The sequence below is a fragment of the Empidonax traillii genome, unplaced genomic scaffold (genome assembly GCF_003031625.1).
Source record: "Empidonax traillii isolate 1590-97213 ecotype Southwest subspecies unplaced genomic scaffold, ASM303162v1 scaffold1919:size95438, whole genome shotgun sequence".
NCBI lineage: Eukaryota > Metazoa > Chordata > Aves > Passeriformes > Tyrannidae > Empidonax > Empidonax traillii.
The window spans coordinates 3,317-20,472 of record NW_020957112.1 but is presented as its reverse complement, the minus strand read 5'-3'; the positions used below and the strand labels follow the sequence as shown (position 1 = coordinate 20,472).

Genomic DNA, 17,156 nt, shown 5'->3' with positions numbered 1-17,156 from the left:
ACCAAATACAGTTAAATACAGAATATGGAATACAGACCATGCCAAATACTACATTATTTCTGTCTTTGTAGTGACTCAGACAAGATGTAAGGGTTGTGTGGACAGTTAGTCCCAGGTACATGATACCTACTGTGGTCAAAAAAGTTAGCGTGACTTTAGATTGTTCATATAGATTACTCCAGCATCCTTTTGCCTTGCCCTCCTCCTTCCACCATGCACAAACACTCAGAAGGTGGGATTTCCAACTGAAAGGGCACATGTGTAGTTCAAATGCTGGAGTGTTACCTGTTACTCAGGCTTATCGAACTGTAAAGTATTCACAGCAGTTGGACAGTAGTTCTCCAGCTGTGCTATTTCTGTGATAGGAAGAATAGTCAAAATGACCTGAAAGAAAATGAAGGAAAATTATTTGTAGGTAAAATCCGTACAGATTTTATTTGGTGTTTTAAAATAGAGTGGAGTGGGAAGGGAAGAGCCCAGAGGGCAGCTCAGAAGGCTATTTCCAGAATGAAAAGTATATTCACAGTGAAACTCTGTGGATAGATCAGACAACAGAAGTGTCAGTATTCAATATTTAGTCAATGACTTCATTGTAGGAACCAAAGTGGTGTGACTATGGTTATATGTTCTTTTTTTTTCCAACTTGTGGATGCATTAAGAATCACAGAAATTATTAGGCAAATTTTGCTTGCCTTTCGTGGAATATTTCCCCAAATGTGAACAGCTCTAGACCAACTTACATTTAAATGGAAGTGAAGTATCATTAATAAAGGCCAGATTTCTAGCTTTTACAGTTTCCCTGCTCTTACAGATGTTTGTCAGAGTCTTGCTATTGACAATCGTAAAACGGTTTGTGTATGAAGTCAATGAGTAAGTATCTTTGCTTAGTCTGGATTAAAAAATTTTCTGCAAAAATGTACATTGTATAAAAATTTCCAGAATTGTGTCCTTTTTTATTGTATACTTTTTGTTTTATTTGTTTTGTATTTTGTCACTTTGCACAAAGCACTGTTAAATTGCAGCAAATTTTTGTTTTCCCTTGGCAATGATTTCTGGGTCTTGGGATTTCAAGCTTCCTCATACACCTGCTAGTTTTGCATGAGCTTACCTTTGCAAGGATGCTGGCTTGCCACCCGAAGTCACTACTTTTCTCCTTGTCAAGGATTTGCGGTTCATAATTTACTTGCACATGTGCTGTGGCTGCAATACTGAACTTGCTATGGTTGCTGGCATTCAAAAATGAGCTAGGAATCCAGTAAGTTTCTGAAAAGAGAATTCCTCTTATGGTTATATAGGCAAATTGAACACACTTGCTTACAGAGGAGAGGGAAGACACGTATAATATGTTTAGAAGTACAACTGTAAAACATGCAAACATTTGACATTTAAAGTTTTAGGTGCGATGCAGTGAACAAGCCAAACTGTTCTGGAAAAGAGATTGAGTGAATGAAATAACAGTTATAACAATTAGAAGCTTCATTTACGTCTGATTCTCCATGCCATCATGCAGAAAAAACTTTTTTATATGCCAGTTAGTAAATATTTCACAATAAAACCCTGGGAGATATGGTAATACTTGTGTTGGGCTCCCTGAGGAATAGGAATTGTTGAAAGTGTCAGTGATGGGAAGTCTCTGTACTTGGGTCCTGCACCACATAGATTGTGCAGAGCTGTAGAACTTGTAGGATGGCTTCCATGTAGGAGCTGCCTGCTTTCCAGTGGATTGTGTGACACCTTTGTACTTAGTGGCACTGTGAGCACATGGATTTTAAATCTTTAAGCAGAGATAAATAAAATACTTCCTTGAGGAGCTGTAGATTGTTCAAACTATCAATAAAGTGACAGTCTGCTTGCCAAAATCCAACTGCTTGGCATGTTCAGAGTAAAAGGAGGAAGAGTAAGTTTTGAGGAAACTATTCCAGTTTGGTTGATCAGAAGAATAAGTAACCACATGTATTCAGCGGGCACCATTTGTGACAGGGAATGTCACAGCGTACAGAGCACTTCAAGAGCAGCAAATGGTGTGGATAAGTATGCACTCTGTGCTTATCTCAAACTGCACGTTTCCTCAGCATTGCTCAAAATGTACTGCGTAAGTTTTTTGCACTGTAGTTCAGTGCACAGAAATGTTCAGCTATTGAGTGTCTATTTCATGGAGTCTCCATTGAGAAGGAAGGAATTCGATATATATGTGTTTAAAATTCTTTCCATATCATCCTTCATCTCTGATTTGCAAGAAGTGTGAATAATGATGGGGGAAGAAAGTGCCATGTGCAGTAGCATATTTAAATCTGAGTGAATTAGGGCAAAACAAATACAAAATACGAAGGAAGAAGCTGTTCTTTATTCTGTGTGGTAAACCAAAAAACACTGATTCAGTAAAAAATGGTATAGTGAAATACTTGAGGACTGAAACACTGGCCACTGGTCTGCCTCAGTCCTTTTCTAGGAATTGTGCTCATTTTTTAAGATCTTACTGTGCTTTATTGGCTGTTGATGGATATGCCATAAAAAAAAGTTTCTTGGAAGACCTTCTGCCAGAACTTGAATAAGAATTGCATATTTTGCATTACATTCTAGTTGGTAGAAGGAATAAGGTTTTTATTCTTAATATGCACAGGCAACATTTTACTGTGTTTATGAACACTTTAATTCCTTTTTGCTGTTTATTGAAAATGACAGTTTTAGTTATTAAGACTGAACTGAATAGACCCCCCAGTCATATTTTCAGCATGATGTTGAAACACATGTGGAATTTCTTTTATAGTTCTCAAAATACTGTGAAATTTGAACTAACTGAAGGGTAGGAAGGGTGGTGGCAATTATTATATGCTATTGAGTTTAGAAAAGGATTAACTACTGTTGTTAGGGTTCTCATTGTTCTTCCCCTACCTTCTTTATAGTGATATTCGCTGATTGGTGATAGGATTACTGAGCTTCCTTACTCAGGGTCAGGATCTTTATGCACAGTTGTTCCCCCATCTTTCTTCCTTCTCACTATGGAAATAAGCCTTGCTAGTGCAATCAGTTTTATGCTGGTATAAAACTCCATACATTGAGGTGAGCAGAGAAGTTTATTCACATATTATCGTTTTACAAAGACTGTGTGTAGGCAAAGCATTATTTCATTGACTACTTTCCTCCTTCCCCCCGTTAAATACGCTGCGGTGAAAATGTGCTGAGTCAGTGCATTCCTTTTGGCAATAGGTAATTCTCTCCATGCCAGGATCCTGCAGCTCTTGGAACCCTGGCTTCTCTCTTGGTAACTGGTAGGTAATGAGGTCATTTCAAGGCAATACCAGCCCTTGAATGTCAGGACACAGAGAAAAGTCAGGACACAGGAGCAAAGAAGCAATAACAAATAGTTTCCGTCACGCTGTGTACATGCTGGCAGCTGATAATTCTTAGTGTTAAGTCTTCATTTTAAGTTTAAGTCCTCTTGCATACCCTTCTGAAGAGTGGGAAAAAAGACATCTGGCTTATGTCTCCATAACTGGGAAACACAATTTGTTTATATGATGATCACGTTAGATAAAGATTTATGCTTTTGTATAGTGGTAAAATATTTTTGGAAAACACTATTTAAATGAAAAGTTTAGTCTTGCTAGGTCAAATATGACAGTTTAGTTTTTATCTTTGTATCTAATCTTGCACTCATATTGCTGTAGCATGTTTGCTAGGTGGCTTGTTCTCCCTTTGATGTATTAATTTTTTTTTTTTTTTTTTTTTGCATTTCTGGGCTTTTTGCCCTGCAAGAAGCTTTATTCTTACTGAATCTGCGCATTTTGCACTGCAAAATTTCTGACACGCTCCTCTGTAACTCTCTGCCATTAAGAGCAAGCACCATTCACAAAACCCCATCACTTCCAGAGTCATAACAGCTTTTTGAGTGTTTTACTCAACTCTGTTCCTTGATGCTTCACAAGTGGATGCAATTCTGAAACTTCCAGTAAATTTAGTTTCCTTATCTTCTTAGACAAATATAACACTTCTTGTCTTTCAACAGCTCTGCAAAGGCAGAAAAATTTGCCTCGTGCTGCCTTCAAAACCAAACAGTTTCTTCCAACTCCATCTGCAAAAGGAGGTAATTAACTTACAACCTCTTATCAAGCTCCAGCAAATCTCAGATGATTGTTCGCCTGCATTAAATCTCACATGTTCTAGATTAATAAAATTGCTGTTGCATGTTGAGATTAACCAAGTGGTCTTTGCTATATGAAAGTTAAATTTTTGGTCTAAATAATAAAAATAAACTCTGCATTATATAGGAGATTGTATTTTGAGATAAAAATCCAAGGATTAATGACTTTCTAGCATTAATCAGGAAATCTGTATTAGAAAAGTACACTCCTAAATCCATATTCATTACAACTGTATTTGGATAGGGATTTTTTTAATTGCAAAATACAGTTTTTAAAGCAAAAGTGGTAAAAATATACATACAATCCTTTGTGCTAAAACCAAAACCTAACGAGTTTTTCCTTGAAAAGATGAGCATAGAATATCAGCTTGTTTTGTGTATGCTTCTACTTTCTCTTTTCTTCACAAAACTGGAAGGTTAGCCCCACAGTACAATAATTATATTTCTTTTTTTTTTTTTTTTTTACTCAAGGAATTAGAGACTCTTGTGTATAATATTTCAGTTTCCTAATGGCTAAACTTAGCTTTTTTTTTTTTTTTGAAAAGCGAATGGAATATACTGAGTCTCTAACCCTCTTAGATAAATTTTATCTGGTTTTTAATCAACTGTCAGCCTTTTATGTGACACTGCCTCAGTTTCACCATTAAGAGAAAATAAGGTAATGATTTTGGTTTTAAGCATGGTCTGTTGCTATTACAGTTTAGAAGATCTCATTTTAAGGATCATATTTCACTTGAGCCTAATTCATACGCTCTGTGGATGCTCCTTTAAGCACTGTAAGAGTCATTTGCGCAGACATGAGGTGACTGACAGAATGTACGTGTTCCTCTCGGTGGGGTAACAATGCTGGCTTCTTTGAGTCACCTTCATTCAATGCGGAAAGTTTTAGCGAAGTTCAGCAGTGAAACTGATTCATATGGCTTAACAGGAAGTCTCTACAGTTTTCCTAATACTTCATACCAAATAAAGAAAAGTTCTCACAGTGTTCTCCTTTGGCATAAGACCACCATCTCGATTCCTCTGCAAAGCTTTCTTGCTTTCTTTGGGGCTGGCCATGCCTTCTTCTGGATGTCTGGAACGCTCATTAAGTCAATGGTCTAGTCTGAAGCTGTGGGAATGTACAGAAAATTAACTATTTGTAAAAACTTACTAACCCTAAAGAGTGAGGAACAGAGCATGCTGCACTGCCAGTTATGTATTCCAATTAATAGCTGCTGTCATTCCTTACTGCAAATGAGGACCCTTTCAGTTAATTGCTTTCTGTCCTTTTCAGTTATTTTGCTTTATATTCCTTGATGTATTGATTTTCTTTCTTTTATCTGAGATCCTCATGAGTATAGCATTATTTAACAGTAATGAAGCAAGATTTTTGTCTCAGAAGAATGAACAGCTGAGCAACAATTGATTTTAGTTTCTTAAAATACTGTCCATTACCTAGCTTGACACCTTTCACACTGATGTTGGATTTTTTTTACCACTTTGTGTAAAAGAATTCAAAATACATTCAAATAACTAACTCTCAGTAATGATACCACACAGTATTTGCTAAAGCTTATACAGCAGTCCAGTATCAATCAAATCATAAAATGGTTTGGGTCATCTAATCAAACCACCTCCACCTTCAGTGAGCAGGATCATCTTCAACTAGAGCAGGTTGTTCAAAGCCCCATCCAGCCTGGCCTTGGAACACTTCCAGGGATGGGGCAGCCACCACCTCTCTGAGCAACCTGTTCCTGTGCCTCACCACTCTCACAGAAAATAATTTCTTCCTTTATATATATGTAAATCTATGCTGTTTTAGTTTAAAACTCTTACCCCTTATCCTATTTCTACAGGCCCTGCTAAAAAAACCCTGTCCTTATCTTTCTTGTAAGTCCCCTTCAAGTACTGAAAGGCCAATATAAGGTCTCCCCAGAAACTTCTCTTGTCCAGGCTGAACACCCCCAGCTCTCTCAGCCTTTCTTCATAGAAGAGGTGCTCATCCATCTTCTGTATCTGCTCCCAGCAGGTCCACATCTTTCCTGTACTGATATGGCAGATCAGTTTTTTATTGATTCCCATAGTTTTACCTCATTTGTTTCATGTTGGTCTGAATCATCTCATCGTGATGGCTGTGATTTAGAATTAAGAAATAGAATTTAATCTGTTTTCAAGTCAGTGTGCAGCAGCTGGCCTTGGAGTCCAAGTCACCTTAGTTTCACAGCATCCTACTTTCCCACACAGAGATCTTGTGCTCCCTGCCCCCAATCCAGGACAAAATCCAGAGAGAGTAGGAAATCTAAATGTCAAGACTGCACAGTGCCTTTTTTTTCCTCTCTCTTCCCCCCCCCCCCCCCCCCTTGCTGGTTACCAGATGTTTTAATTGTAATTGGTTCTAGTTTAGTTTCCAAGAAGATGGAGTTTGGTGAAGTTATTAAGCACAACCCTTAACATGTCTACATGTTTTTATTAAAAACCATGGATCAGCTCAATACTGCACATGGATACACAGTTATCAAATAGTCTTTGATTGAGGCAGTACCTCACTCCTTGTGACCCTGTCTTACAAATAGGCCAAACTGAGTATCATGAATATCCAGAACTGCTCTAAGACAAAATTCTTTATCTGTAGAGCAAAATTTCTAGGCAGTTTGCCAGACTGCATCATGTGGACTCCTCTGGAAGACAATTCATTCCTTTATGTACAAGAATGAATACAGCTCTCAGCAATGTCTGCAGTGCTGTGCTGACAGGAAATGTTTTATGAATTGACAGCTCAAGCTGGCAGCGTGGTAGAATATGGTCAGCAGAAAGCTAGAGAGAATAGAGAGGACTAATTTACTGGATGCTTACTTTCACTGGGAATGTGACAAGCTTTCTTCAGTTACAGCTTTTTGTTGCTTATATTCCATACCTAAAAACGTTTTCTCTCTTGCTCCTCTAAGAGGCCCAAAGCTGTATTCAGTTTTTATACACTGGCATTGCTCTGCTGGTAGTCACTAACACGGTGCTGGTTTTGTGTTCCAAGCAAGCGTTGTAACAAGAAGCTCAGTGATAAAAGCTCCCTATATTTACACTGTAGAGTCACTTGGAAATTCTGCAGATGTGATTGCACCAATGTTACAGGCAAGGTCACGTTTTAGAAACTTCTAATGTGTAATTTATCTTAGTCCTAGGAGGACTTTGCTGTTCGTCTTGTTCAGAAATTCTGTTGTTAATGCTTTCCTTAATCCATCCTCTGGCTTGATGCCAAGGTTTTTATTTTAAGGTTTTTTAATTATTCTCCTTGCTACTTAGCAACTGTCATGTATTTTTGACCCCTCTGCCACCTTCTTTTGTCAGCTTTTCCCATGAGCAGCTTCGTGCTGTGTTTGGTCAGTGGAAAGGCCCTTTTGGATAATCGAGAAATAAATCAAATCCAATTAACATCTGTAATGAGGCACATATTAATCTTCCTAGATATCCCCTATAAGAAATGGCTTTAAAACACAACCTGAAAATTACTACTTCCTCTGTACCCCACTTAGGATGCCACATTCCTGTCACTACTACTCTCTTCTCTCACTCCTCATGTTGGATCTACCTTGAAAATAAAATGATAATAAAATAAAATTATAATAAAAGCTTCTTTATGTACAATATCTGTCAAAGAGGATGCAACTTTGTTCTCAGTTTAAAACATTCATGTAGTTGAGGGAAGAATAGTTGATGCAAATTTAATACATGTAAACATGATTTTGTTTTAGCTCCATAATTGATTTGATTGTCCTGTGTTGACTCTGACCAACCTTAATCAGCTTGAAAAGCTGGTGAAATTTCATACAGTTACTAAGTTTATGGGTTAATTAAGTATTCTGTTTAGTGATACATTATGCATAATTTGAAAATATTTCTTATACTTGTGAAGATTTATGCTTAAGTTTTGGCATTATCCAAGGACTGTTGAATATTCTGGCTTATTAACCTTTTCCAGAAACGATTTGATATCAAGACCTTACATACTAATTTAGATACAAAGTATTTGAAAACAGGTATTAGTTATACTGATAATTTAGCTAATGTTTGTAAGAAGAGAAAGGCTATAAATTGGTACAGTTGTCTGGTTTAAGTTTCATAGCACCTTAACCTCTTTGGTGTTGGGGGTTGGCTAATGTCATCCTTAATCCAACCCAAACAACTATACCCAGCTGAAACCAGGACAGCTGACTTTTTTTCTCCATCTGCCAGCAAATGTGGGATGTGACCATATCTTTAGATGAATTCTAATTCAGTGGTTAAAAAGAACAGCATAAAGAAACATCAGGATGCTCTGCACTCAGAATTTCATCTTTGAAGACTAACATACACTTTGAATTCACTTAAATACTGTCTCACGCTAGAGTACTGTATTCTGCAACATTTTCTTTCAGGATGGAAATTAGGGTCACGTGTTTCTGAAGCAGTTAAATTTCTTCTTAACCAATACCTTCTCCTCTGTTTCTTTTGATTTGATTGATATAATGGTTATAGCCTTATTAGGATTACTTACAAATCCAGATAAATAAATATTTGTAGTAAGCAAACGGGGCATTAGAGTTATGTCAAAAACACATGACAAAGAAGACATCTGAATTCCTGTTTCTCATTGCTGCTTGATTGGCTGTATTCCATTATACATTCCATATTGTTTGTATAATCACATAAAGTAATTTCCAGTTTTTAATTTCAGTTATACTGTCATTTAAGCGGAAAGTAATTTCTGTATTTTATTTTCCAGTACCTTCTTCAAGTAAATTCCGCTCACCTGCGGCCCCGTCTCCCCTGGCTCTGCGACAGCCAGTGAAAGCATTTAGTAACCATGGACCCGGTTCGGTTGCCTCTCCAGAAGTCACACAGCTGACGCACAGTAGTTCTTCACCGGGGCCTCTTGCAGCCCAGAGCTCAGGCTTGCCAAGCCCTGCCAGCAGTATTAACAGTACTACTCTCACCAGACCGGCAGGGATGAGGAGTGGTTTGCCCAGACCCAGTGCCCCTTCCACGGGGGGCATCCCAGTGCCTCGTAGCAAACTTGCACAGCCTGTTCGCAGGTGAGTCTGGGACAGGCAGTCTCAAGTTTCTGTAATGAATTTTGTATGTTGTGTGTTTGTGCTGCTCCTTCCTGCAAATGTTATTTTGGTCCCAAGGTCTTCAGAACAGATATGGAGACCTCCATGTGAAGTATTTGCATGTGTTTCCAAAATAGTTTTGAATCCAAACTGAGAAAAAGGAACTTGAATGGGAGAGTAAAGGTGAAGGAGTGAAAGTAAAATTAATAATGTAAGATATTGAACTAAGTAAATAAAATCTTAGTACAGGCTGAGAAGGCAGCAAGGATTTGTCTGCATGTGGTGGAAAGTTATCAAAATATAGCTGGCAAATGAAAATTCACTTGTGTCACTGACATATTCTGAAGTCAGAACTATTTTCCTCCATAACTCCAGCAGTGGTACCATGGGGAGAACAGTTTCTTTCCTTGAGCAGCTAAAAAATTCCAGAAGGAAGATGCACAGTGACAGAGGAGACATCCATAGCATATGCTAAACCTAAAGTAAAAATCAATGCAGTTAACCCACAGGACAAAACAGAATTTTCAACTTAAACATAACTGTGCTGGCACCCAGATGTAGGAATTACTAAACATCAGTGTCTTTTCAAAAACAACCGCAAAGGAGACCGAGTATTAACTGAATGTCAAGCAGAAGCGGACGCAAAGAAGCCGTCATCCATGAGAAACAGTAAGAATCTCCTTAAACAGAAAGGAAAACCAATTGGTCTCCAATACAGTAAAAAAGATAAAACAGTGGTAAATAGCAAAGTGGAAGAGTTCTGTTCTGCAGCGAGTGCTGGGCAGGGAAGTGCCAAGTGACTGTCACAGTATTGACTGCTTTGCACTCTGAGTCTGCGCTTCAGCAGTATGGAACTCTGTATAATAAAAAGCAGTTGTTTTCCCAGGAAGCTGTTCATAGTAGTGAAGTGTGGTTGTCCAAATCACAACTTGCCTTATAGAAAAGTGTTTCACTTATTGAACTTTTTTTTTCTGAATTGCCCCCTCCCCTTTTTTTTTTTTAATTTTTTTTAATTTAAGAAACAGCCCCAGGTTGCACCAGGGGAGGTTTAGATTGGATATCAGGAGAAATCCTTCATTAGAAGGGTTGTCAGACATTGGAACAGAGTACCCAGGGAAGTGGTGGAGTCACCATCCCTGGAGGTATTTAAAAGATGTGTATATGGCACTTAGGGCTATGGTTTAGTGGTGGACTTGGCAGTGCTGGGTTAACACTTGGACTCGATGAAGTATCTATGAATGTCAAGATTTTGATGTAAGCAAAATGTAATATTCTAAACAAGGATTTCCCTGTTTATATACATCACTGAAAAAATGGCCTGTTTCAGATGTCAGCAGATTAAGTTTGCATTTTCACAGAGTATAATAGCACTAAATTTTCTGCCTATTTATTCAGCCTTTTTTCCTGACATAGTAGTTGCCAAGATACAACACATACAATCTGAAACTGAAAATACTTCAGAGTTTAAGTAAACTATGTTGTAGAGAATTGAATTAATGAAGTATGTATTTCAATTATTTATAAAATGTTTAAATTCTTATGTATTGTAGATGGAGTCTTCAACAGTTGTATATGAAACTGAAAAATATCTCATTTCATTTTAGATCATTACCCGCTCCCAAAACCTATGGCAACGTGAAAGATGAGAGTTGGAAAGACGGCTGCTACTGAACTGCAAAGTGTAATGCAGAGTTTCCAGTGCTCATGGATGCTTCCTCACCAGGCTAAAAGACAGCTTGATTAAACAAACTGTTCAGATGTGACTCTTGGGATTTGTAAAAATTCCAAACCTCTCTGTCTCTAATTAGCACAAACTGGCAGAGATTATAAAGCAGCACTTTAATAACATCTAACATCAGATGTTTGGTGGTCATACAATCACTTCTACATTAAATTGCTATCAGTTCTGGGGGTTTTTTCTTGCTTGCTTAAAATGTATCAGTGTGAGCATTTATGAGAGTGGCCAATGTCTGGGCAAAAACCGAACAAATGCCAAAGAAATGCCCATCTTGAAAAACAGCAAGGATAACTGTCAACCTACATTGTCCAAAACATCGTTTTCAGCAGAAAGATTGGTGAATATGTACTATTGAAACAAGGCTACATTAATCAGAGCTAATGTTCTGATTGCAGATTGCTACAGTGCTAGGGAAATGTTGCTTTTAACAATTGTATGAGATCCTGGTTGGGGCAAGTGGTACATATATCCTTCAGGGAGAATCAGCAGTTACTCTGGAGGATTAGGCAGAACAGCGGGTCGTAGCCATGGCTTTTATCACATTCAAAGGTTTGAATGTAGCACAAATGCAATAGTATAGATTGCATCTTTCCTATGTTGATTTATTGGCATTACATGCTCTTACATGTTTGATTGCCAGAAGGGCTTAGTATCAGTTGTACAATCTTTCTAACCTTAAAGTTCCTGGCTCAGGAAAGATGGCCTTCGCTACTGTAGCCACATTTTTAACACAAGGCTCAATATTTGGGAAAAACTTTTTTAATAGCAGGTTTCCTTACAAAGGAGAGAGCAAGTGAGAATGTTAATTTGTTCTAATATCATACTGCTATGCTTGCAGCCTGCAGCAACTGTAGATGCTGATAGTTACAGAGAAGGAAACACAACTATGCACTTGTAACATACAAATTCTAAGGAAATGAGTTGACTCTTGATGCCAAATGATATTCATTTAGGTGATGTTCCATGGTATGAGGGAGTTTTCTGTATCCTATTTTTTTACTTTCATCCATTTCTTAAATTGGTTTATTTTAAATTGTAAATATTTTTACAGAAGATATTGCCCATGTAAGTGTGTTTAAATATGTACTTTGCCTTACATATGTGTATCTTACATTACTGGTAACAGAGTATGAAACCTGCTATGTCTGTTTACAAGCTATTAAATTCCTCTGGTGGCTCTGACTTACTCTAACACATTTTGCTCAGAACAACTGATATATTTAGCATTTGAACCATTGTTTTCTGTTTTGGAAGACATCATGCAAACATCTGTAACTAAAGTTGTATTGGGTGGGACTAGTTAAATGGAAGGGATTTTTGTTTGAAGCTTTTTCAGTATTTTGGGTGTACAGTTGATTAAGTTTGAGAATGTGAATGGTATATCCTTTGTGCAATGACTGACAAACACTACAAGTTGGATTGGATGGTAGGTAGCCTTCAACCCCATTAGTGTCTGAGTTTGAGACTGCTGTTGTATTTTGACTCCCACCATTGAGAGGAAAACTAATCCTGAAATTCTAGCACTTGAATTTTAGGCCAGCATTAACATTTTCCTGGATGAAAAGCCATGCAATACTACTTGACTTGGAAGAAACCAAATAGAAAGGAGTGGAGATTTAATGTGCAGCTCTAACCACTCAAGCAGACTTTGGGTTGATGGATGACTTCACACCTCAGACCAAGATCTGTGCTAAGACTTTGAAGTTGGGGTATCAAATATACTGTAATTCAGTCAGATTTCAGCAGAAACTACCTTGCACCAGTACAGAGCAGTAGATACCACTAATCTAGCCTTGAGTCACCCGCTGGTACAGGCAGTGGATGTCAGTACCTCATGTCACTGTTCAGCAGGAGAGGGGACTAGACCAAATGTGCATATTCTCACTAAAGCCCCAGTTCTTATATTTCAGCATTTACAAAGCAATGCTGCGGTCTTCATTGAAGAAAGCTTAATTTTAATTGGTGGATTTTATCAAACACTTGATTGACTTTTAAACTTTTGAAAGTCAGTTTAGATGACGATCTTGGGGGTTTTACCATGGCTGCATCAAACTGTACGTTTCCTTAAGTTAAGTAATTCATCGCTTGAGTAAATTCAGCTTAAGTTTTATAGGGACTTTTTTTCTCTGCTGCTCCCCCCGAAATACAGCAAATGACTTCCTGAGAAGACAGACTGTCTGTTTACTAAAAAGCCTTTGTGCATTATCAGTTTATTGATATCAGGAAATCATGGGGCTCTGTGTTTAGAGATTTATTGCAGAATTGTGGAAACATGGATTTGATAAAATAGTGCCTATGATTTACTTAACTTATGTTTGATATAGTAGTAAGGGTTTTATGAATGTGGATTACTTTTTGTGCCAACAGCTTGGAATTGATGTATGTGTGTAGGCAGAAGGATTTGTTCTGCTCCCAAAGTTATTTAATTTTTTTCCTGTGTTTGAATGTTTTTGTAAGTGTTAAAAGTGTAAAAAAAATATATAAAATATTCTTACCACAAAAAACTTCCTGGATCATTATTTTTAAACAAAGTGGTTTTAAAAGTTTTCAGAAAGTTAGAGGATATTATTTTAGGAGTTTTTTTGTTTTTTGGTTGGTTGGGTTGTTTTTCAAGAACTGTATTTGCTTTTCCAGAGGTTACCAGCATTAACTTCTGCCCCCTGTAATACATGAACTGAGTACAACGTTGTATTTGGGTGAAATCTGTGATTTCATTGACAGACTGAGGTAGACTTGTGCCTCTGCTCTGGAAGGACAGTGCACAATTCAGACTGGTGTGAAAAACTATATTCTGAATTCCCATCCAGAGTGATTTGTTTGTGCAGTTCTGAGTATACAAGCTGCCTTCCATTTTTGCAGGATTCATTCTCACTTCAGGCCACCACATGAAACAAACTTTTAATTTTGAAAACTCTGGAATTCATGCAGAATATTGAGCAATGTAAAAATGTACCTAGTAAGCCCTCTTGGAATTGCTAAATACACATTTTTTCCTAGCTTCTACATGAATGCCTCTGTCTTTGGCTCTCATAAAAGCAGGAAGTTTGTTTTGAACTTGGTAACTTTCTGTAACCTGCATTTTGCTGCAAAGCAATGTATGCAATAGTAATGTAAATGCCATCTTTGTCTTTTTATTAATAAAAAGTTAAGGCAGGTTTAATTCTATTTGGTAGCCACTTAATATTAAATTTGCTTAACAAAATTTAACCTGTGAAGCTGGTAATTAATTGTTTATCACAGCATGGGCCCCTGTTTATTAATTAATCCAGTAGGTTAAAATGTTTCCCCCTAGTTAGCAAACCTATTTATGTAAAGCTGGCTCCGCACCTAAAAGGTGTTCACTGCCCCCTTTTTGTCACTTCTTAGTTATGCAGTCAAGTACCATTTGCCTCGCACTGCTTATGGAAAATAGAGCAGTGTCAAAATCTCTGGTTATTAATAGTCTTTCGCCCTTCTCTTTTAGTAGGTTTCTGTAACAAACTCTTCTATATTAAACAGTCGTTTATAATTAGCATCATCACCGTCTGGAAGGCTCAAGATTAGAAACAGTATTTCCTCAGTGCTCTTATTGTGGGGGAAGGTGTGTCAGCTCATTTGGGTTTGCGAGGCCCTGTTATATTTGACAGTGTATTCCCCTCTAGAAGTCTGTTGCAGTGGTGAAATAAAATAAGCAATGAACACATAAGGAGGCAGAAGGCTGAAAATGCTTATGCTGCTGGTCTTGAGGTGACTGCAGAGCACACAGTTTTATAATTTAAAACTTACCTTTTAATGCAGATACTTCTGAGAAAGAAAAACAGGTGGGGCAAACAAATGTGACAGTGGTATGTCTGTAGTTCTCCCCCAGGAGCAAACTCGAGATTTAATTTTTCCTTTTTAAGTACAACAGGTGAGATGTGAGGTTGCTTTGATTTAAAACAACAACAAACAAAACAAAACCTAACCCCGACCTGTTCCCAACGTGCGTTGATGCTGTGCAATCTGAGTCTGACACCTACAGGCAGCTGTCTGCACTCGTCCTGCTTCAGGAAGGTGAGGCCGGGATTCGGGTGCTCTCAGGGGCATCCATATTTTACACACAGCTTCCCGGGAAAGAAGATGCTCTTGGCTTGAAGAATTAAAGAACTGAAAGGAGCCAATTCCACCAGACGTGCTTTCCACAAGATTTTTTGCAACAGTATTTTCAGCTGTGACACCACATAGAGTTGTGCTGTGTTGTCACTGTCCTCTTTGATAATGATAAACTCTGTTGAGGCCAGTTAAGCTCTTAAAAGAACACAGAACATACCTGTTGTGAATAAGCCAATTTGTAGCTCTTCATCAAGATTTAAAGGAACAGGTAGCTAAAATGATTCCTTGCCAGCAACGTTATTTTTGAACTTGGTGCTTCATCTGCCTGTTACAAACTGAATTAAAAAAAAAAATTAAAAAATTATTAGATCTGAAAGCTGGAAAGCAGATCCTCTGTGCAGTGGGGCACTCTCAAGAACATGAGACAAAAGTGGATTATATCTTTCACCCGACTAAGGCTAAACAAAAGAAAATACTTCCATTATAATCTCAGCTCCTATAATCAGCATAGATATAGGTAATCATGTAAATCCATCTTCTTTTGAAAATAGGTTTAGTAACTTACAAAAATAAAGTTTAAAAGAGAGTGGCATGTGATGCCTTCTGCCCCAGCATGTTCAGCCCTCGTCACTGCTTTTAAATTATCCCTGAGAGCTTATTTCCACTGGCAGCTACAGCAAGGAGATTCAAAAGAAACACACCCACTGGGGTGAGTGGTATGTGCATTACTGAGAAGGTGACTCTGTAGTCCATCCCCAAGCGGTGCTCAGCTGCTGGTGATCATGCACAGTGAGTGCAATACAGAACGTATATTCTTTTCCATTCAGTTCTTTTCCATTCTCTTTGCCATGAATTTCTTGAGACTGTAGCCAAAACTACAGCTTTTCATAACCCTGCTCTGACAGGCTGATTAAAAACCTTGCTGGTACCAACAGCTCGATCCAATGTCAGACAAACTACTCCCCCTCACCCAGCACGTGATCTCCAGAAGCCTGACACCAGCTGCCTCCACGCTGCTCCAGCAACAGGGCTGGGGAGTTTTTCGTGGAAATCTACACAGTAACAGGAAGGTGAATAAGGACCCTTGTGTTCTGTGTTGTTCCCAACCCATCACATGCCCAAGAGAAAAAGGTGCTTATTAAATATGGGAGTGGGTCATCAGTGGCTTGACTTGGGATTCTCTGTGGCCTTAGCTGCTTAAAGCCACAAAAGTGATCAAGAAATATCTGGGTTAGAATGTGATGGAAGAGTGGTCAGGGTAGGGGAACAGGCATGCTGGGCTTTCCCCAGCCTTCTGCTCTTTCCAGGCATCCCACCTTGGCCATGGACAGAGATCAGCTGCTGGGCTGCACTAACACCAGCATCCCCACACTAGAACTCCTAGCAGTCTCCTCTGTCTCAAGTTGTTCCTCCTAAGCTATTTGTTTCCCTTCAGACATGATCAGCAAACAAATCTGAACAACCCATCAAAAGCTTAGTTATCTGATCCTTACCTCCTTTTCTCTCAGCAGAGTTAATACTGCTGTGTGAATTTCACAGCTGCTGTTGCTCTCTCCGTGCTGCACGTGGGTGCCAAAATGCTGGCAGGAGAAAGTGATGCTGGACCAAGCTCTGGATTACAAGGAGTTTGGTTTGCATCCTGCTCAGGGCTGAGGGTAAGGCTGTGCTTCTGGCTGACTGAACCTGGAACACACCAAGTTAAAGGAGCCCTATGTAAGCTTTCTTGTTCAGAGCTGTTTGTCTTAATGAAGGTCAGCAGGACAGGAGTATCTTGTTCCACCGTGAGTACAGCTTTGTCACTCTGCTCCTTTAGAAATAAAAATTTTATTGAAGCACAAGCTGCCATTTTGAGTTCCCTCTCAAAGAAGAGGGGAGTGGGGGGAGATCAGTCAAACCTTCTGCATTTCATGCTTCTGCTTCAACTCCTGTCTTAGCCTCAAATTTTTCAGCTCTAGTCATCCATTTACCCTAGACTTACTCACCCAGCTACTGAGCCCAGAGCAAGGTTATATTGTTTCTGTTCATCCATTCCCCACCGGGTTAATGCAGACACATAAAACCACTGTTAATGCCGCTTCAAGTGATCTGTCTTTAAAGGAGTTATGAGAACCTTGTCCTGATTCTCTTCCTTTTAAAGCCATGC

General features: G+C 38.5%; 1 protein-coding gene across 2 annotated transcripts in view; it reads left to right on the top strand.

Moving 5' to 3' along the window:
- Window positions 1-13,446, top strand: part of SLAIN2 (SLAIN motif family member 2) — a 40,015-nt gene extending 26,569 nt beyond the window's left edge. The window contains exons 7-9 of one of the 2 annotated variants that reach the window (XM_027909032.1): window positions 4,007-4,084; window positions 8,877-9,186; window positions 10,809-13,446. In XM_027909032.1, the coding sequence (XP_027764833.1) occupies window positions 4,007-4,084; window positions 8,877-9,186; window positions 10,809-10,875 (455 nt within the window). In that variant the 3' untranslated portion in view covers window positions 10,876-13,446. The remainder of the gene's footprint in view (window positions 1-4,006; window positions 4,085-8,876; window positions 9,187-10,808) is intronic. The other variant, XM_027909033.1, reaches the window with a different exon arrangement.
- Window positions 13,447-17,156: the final 3,710 nt, after the last annotated feature.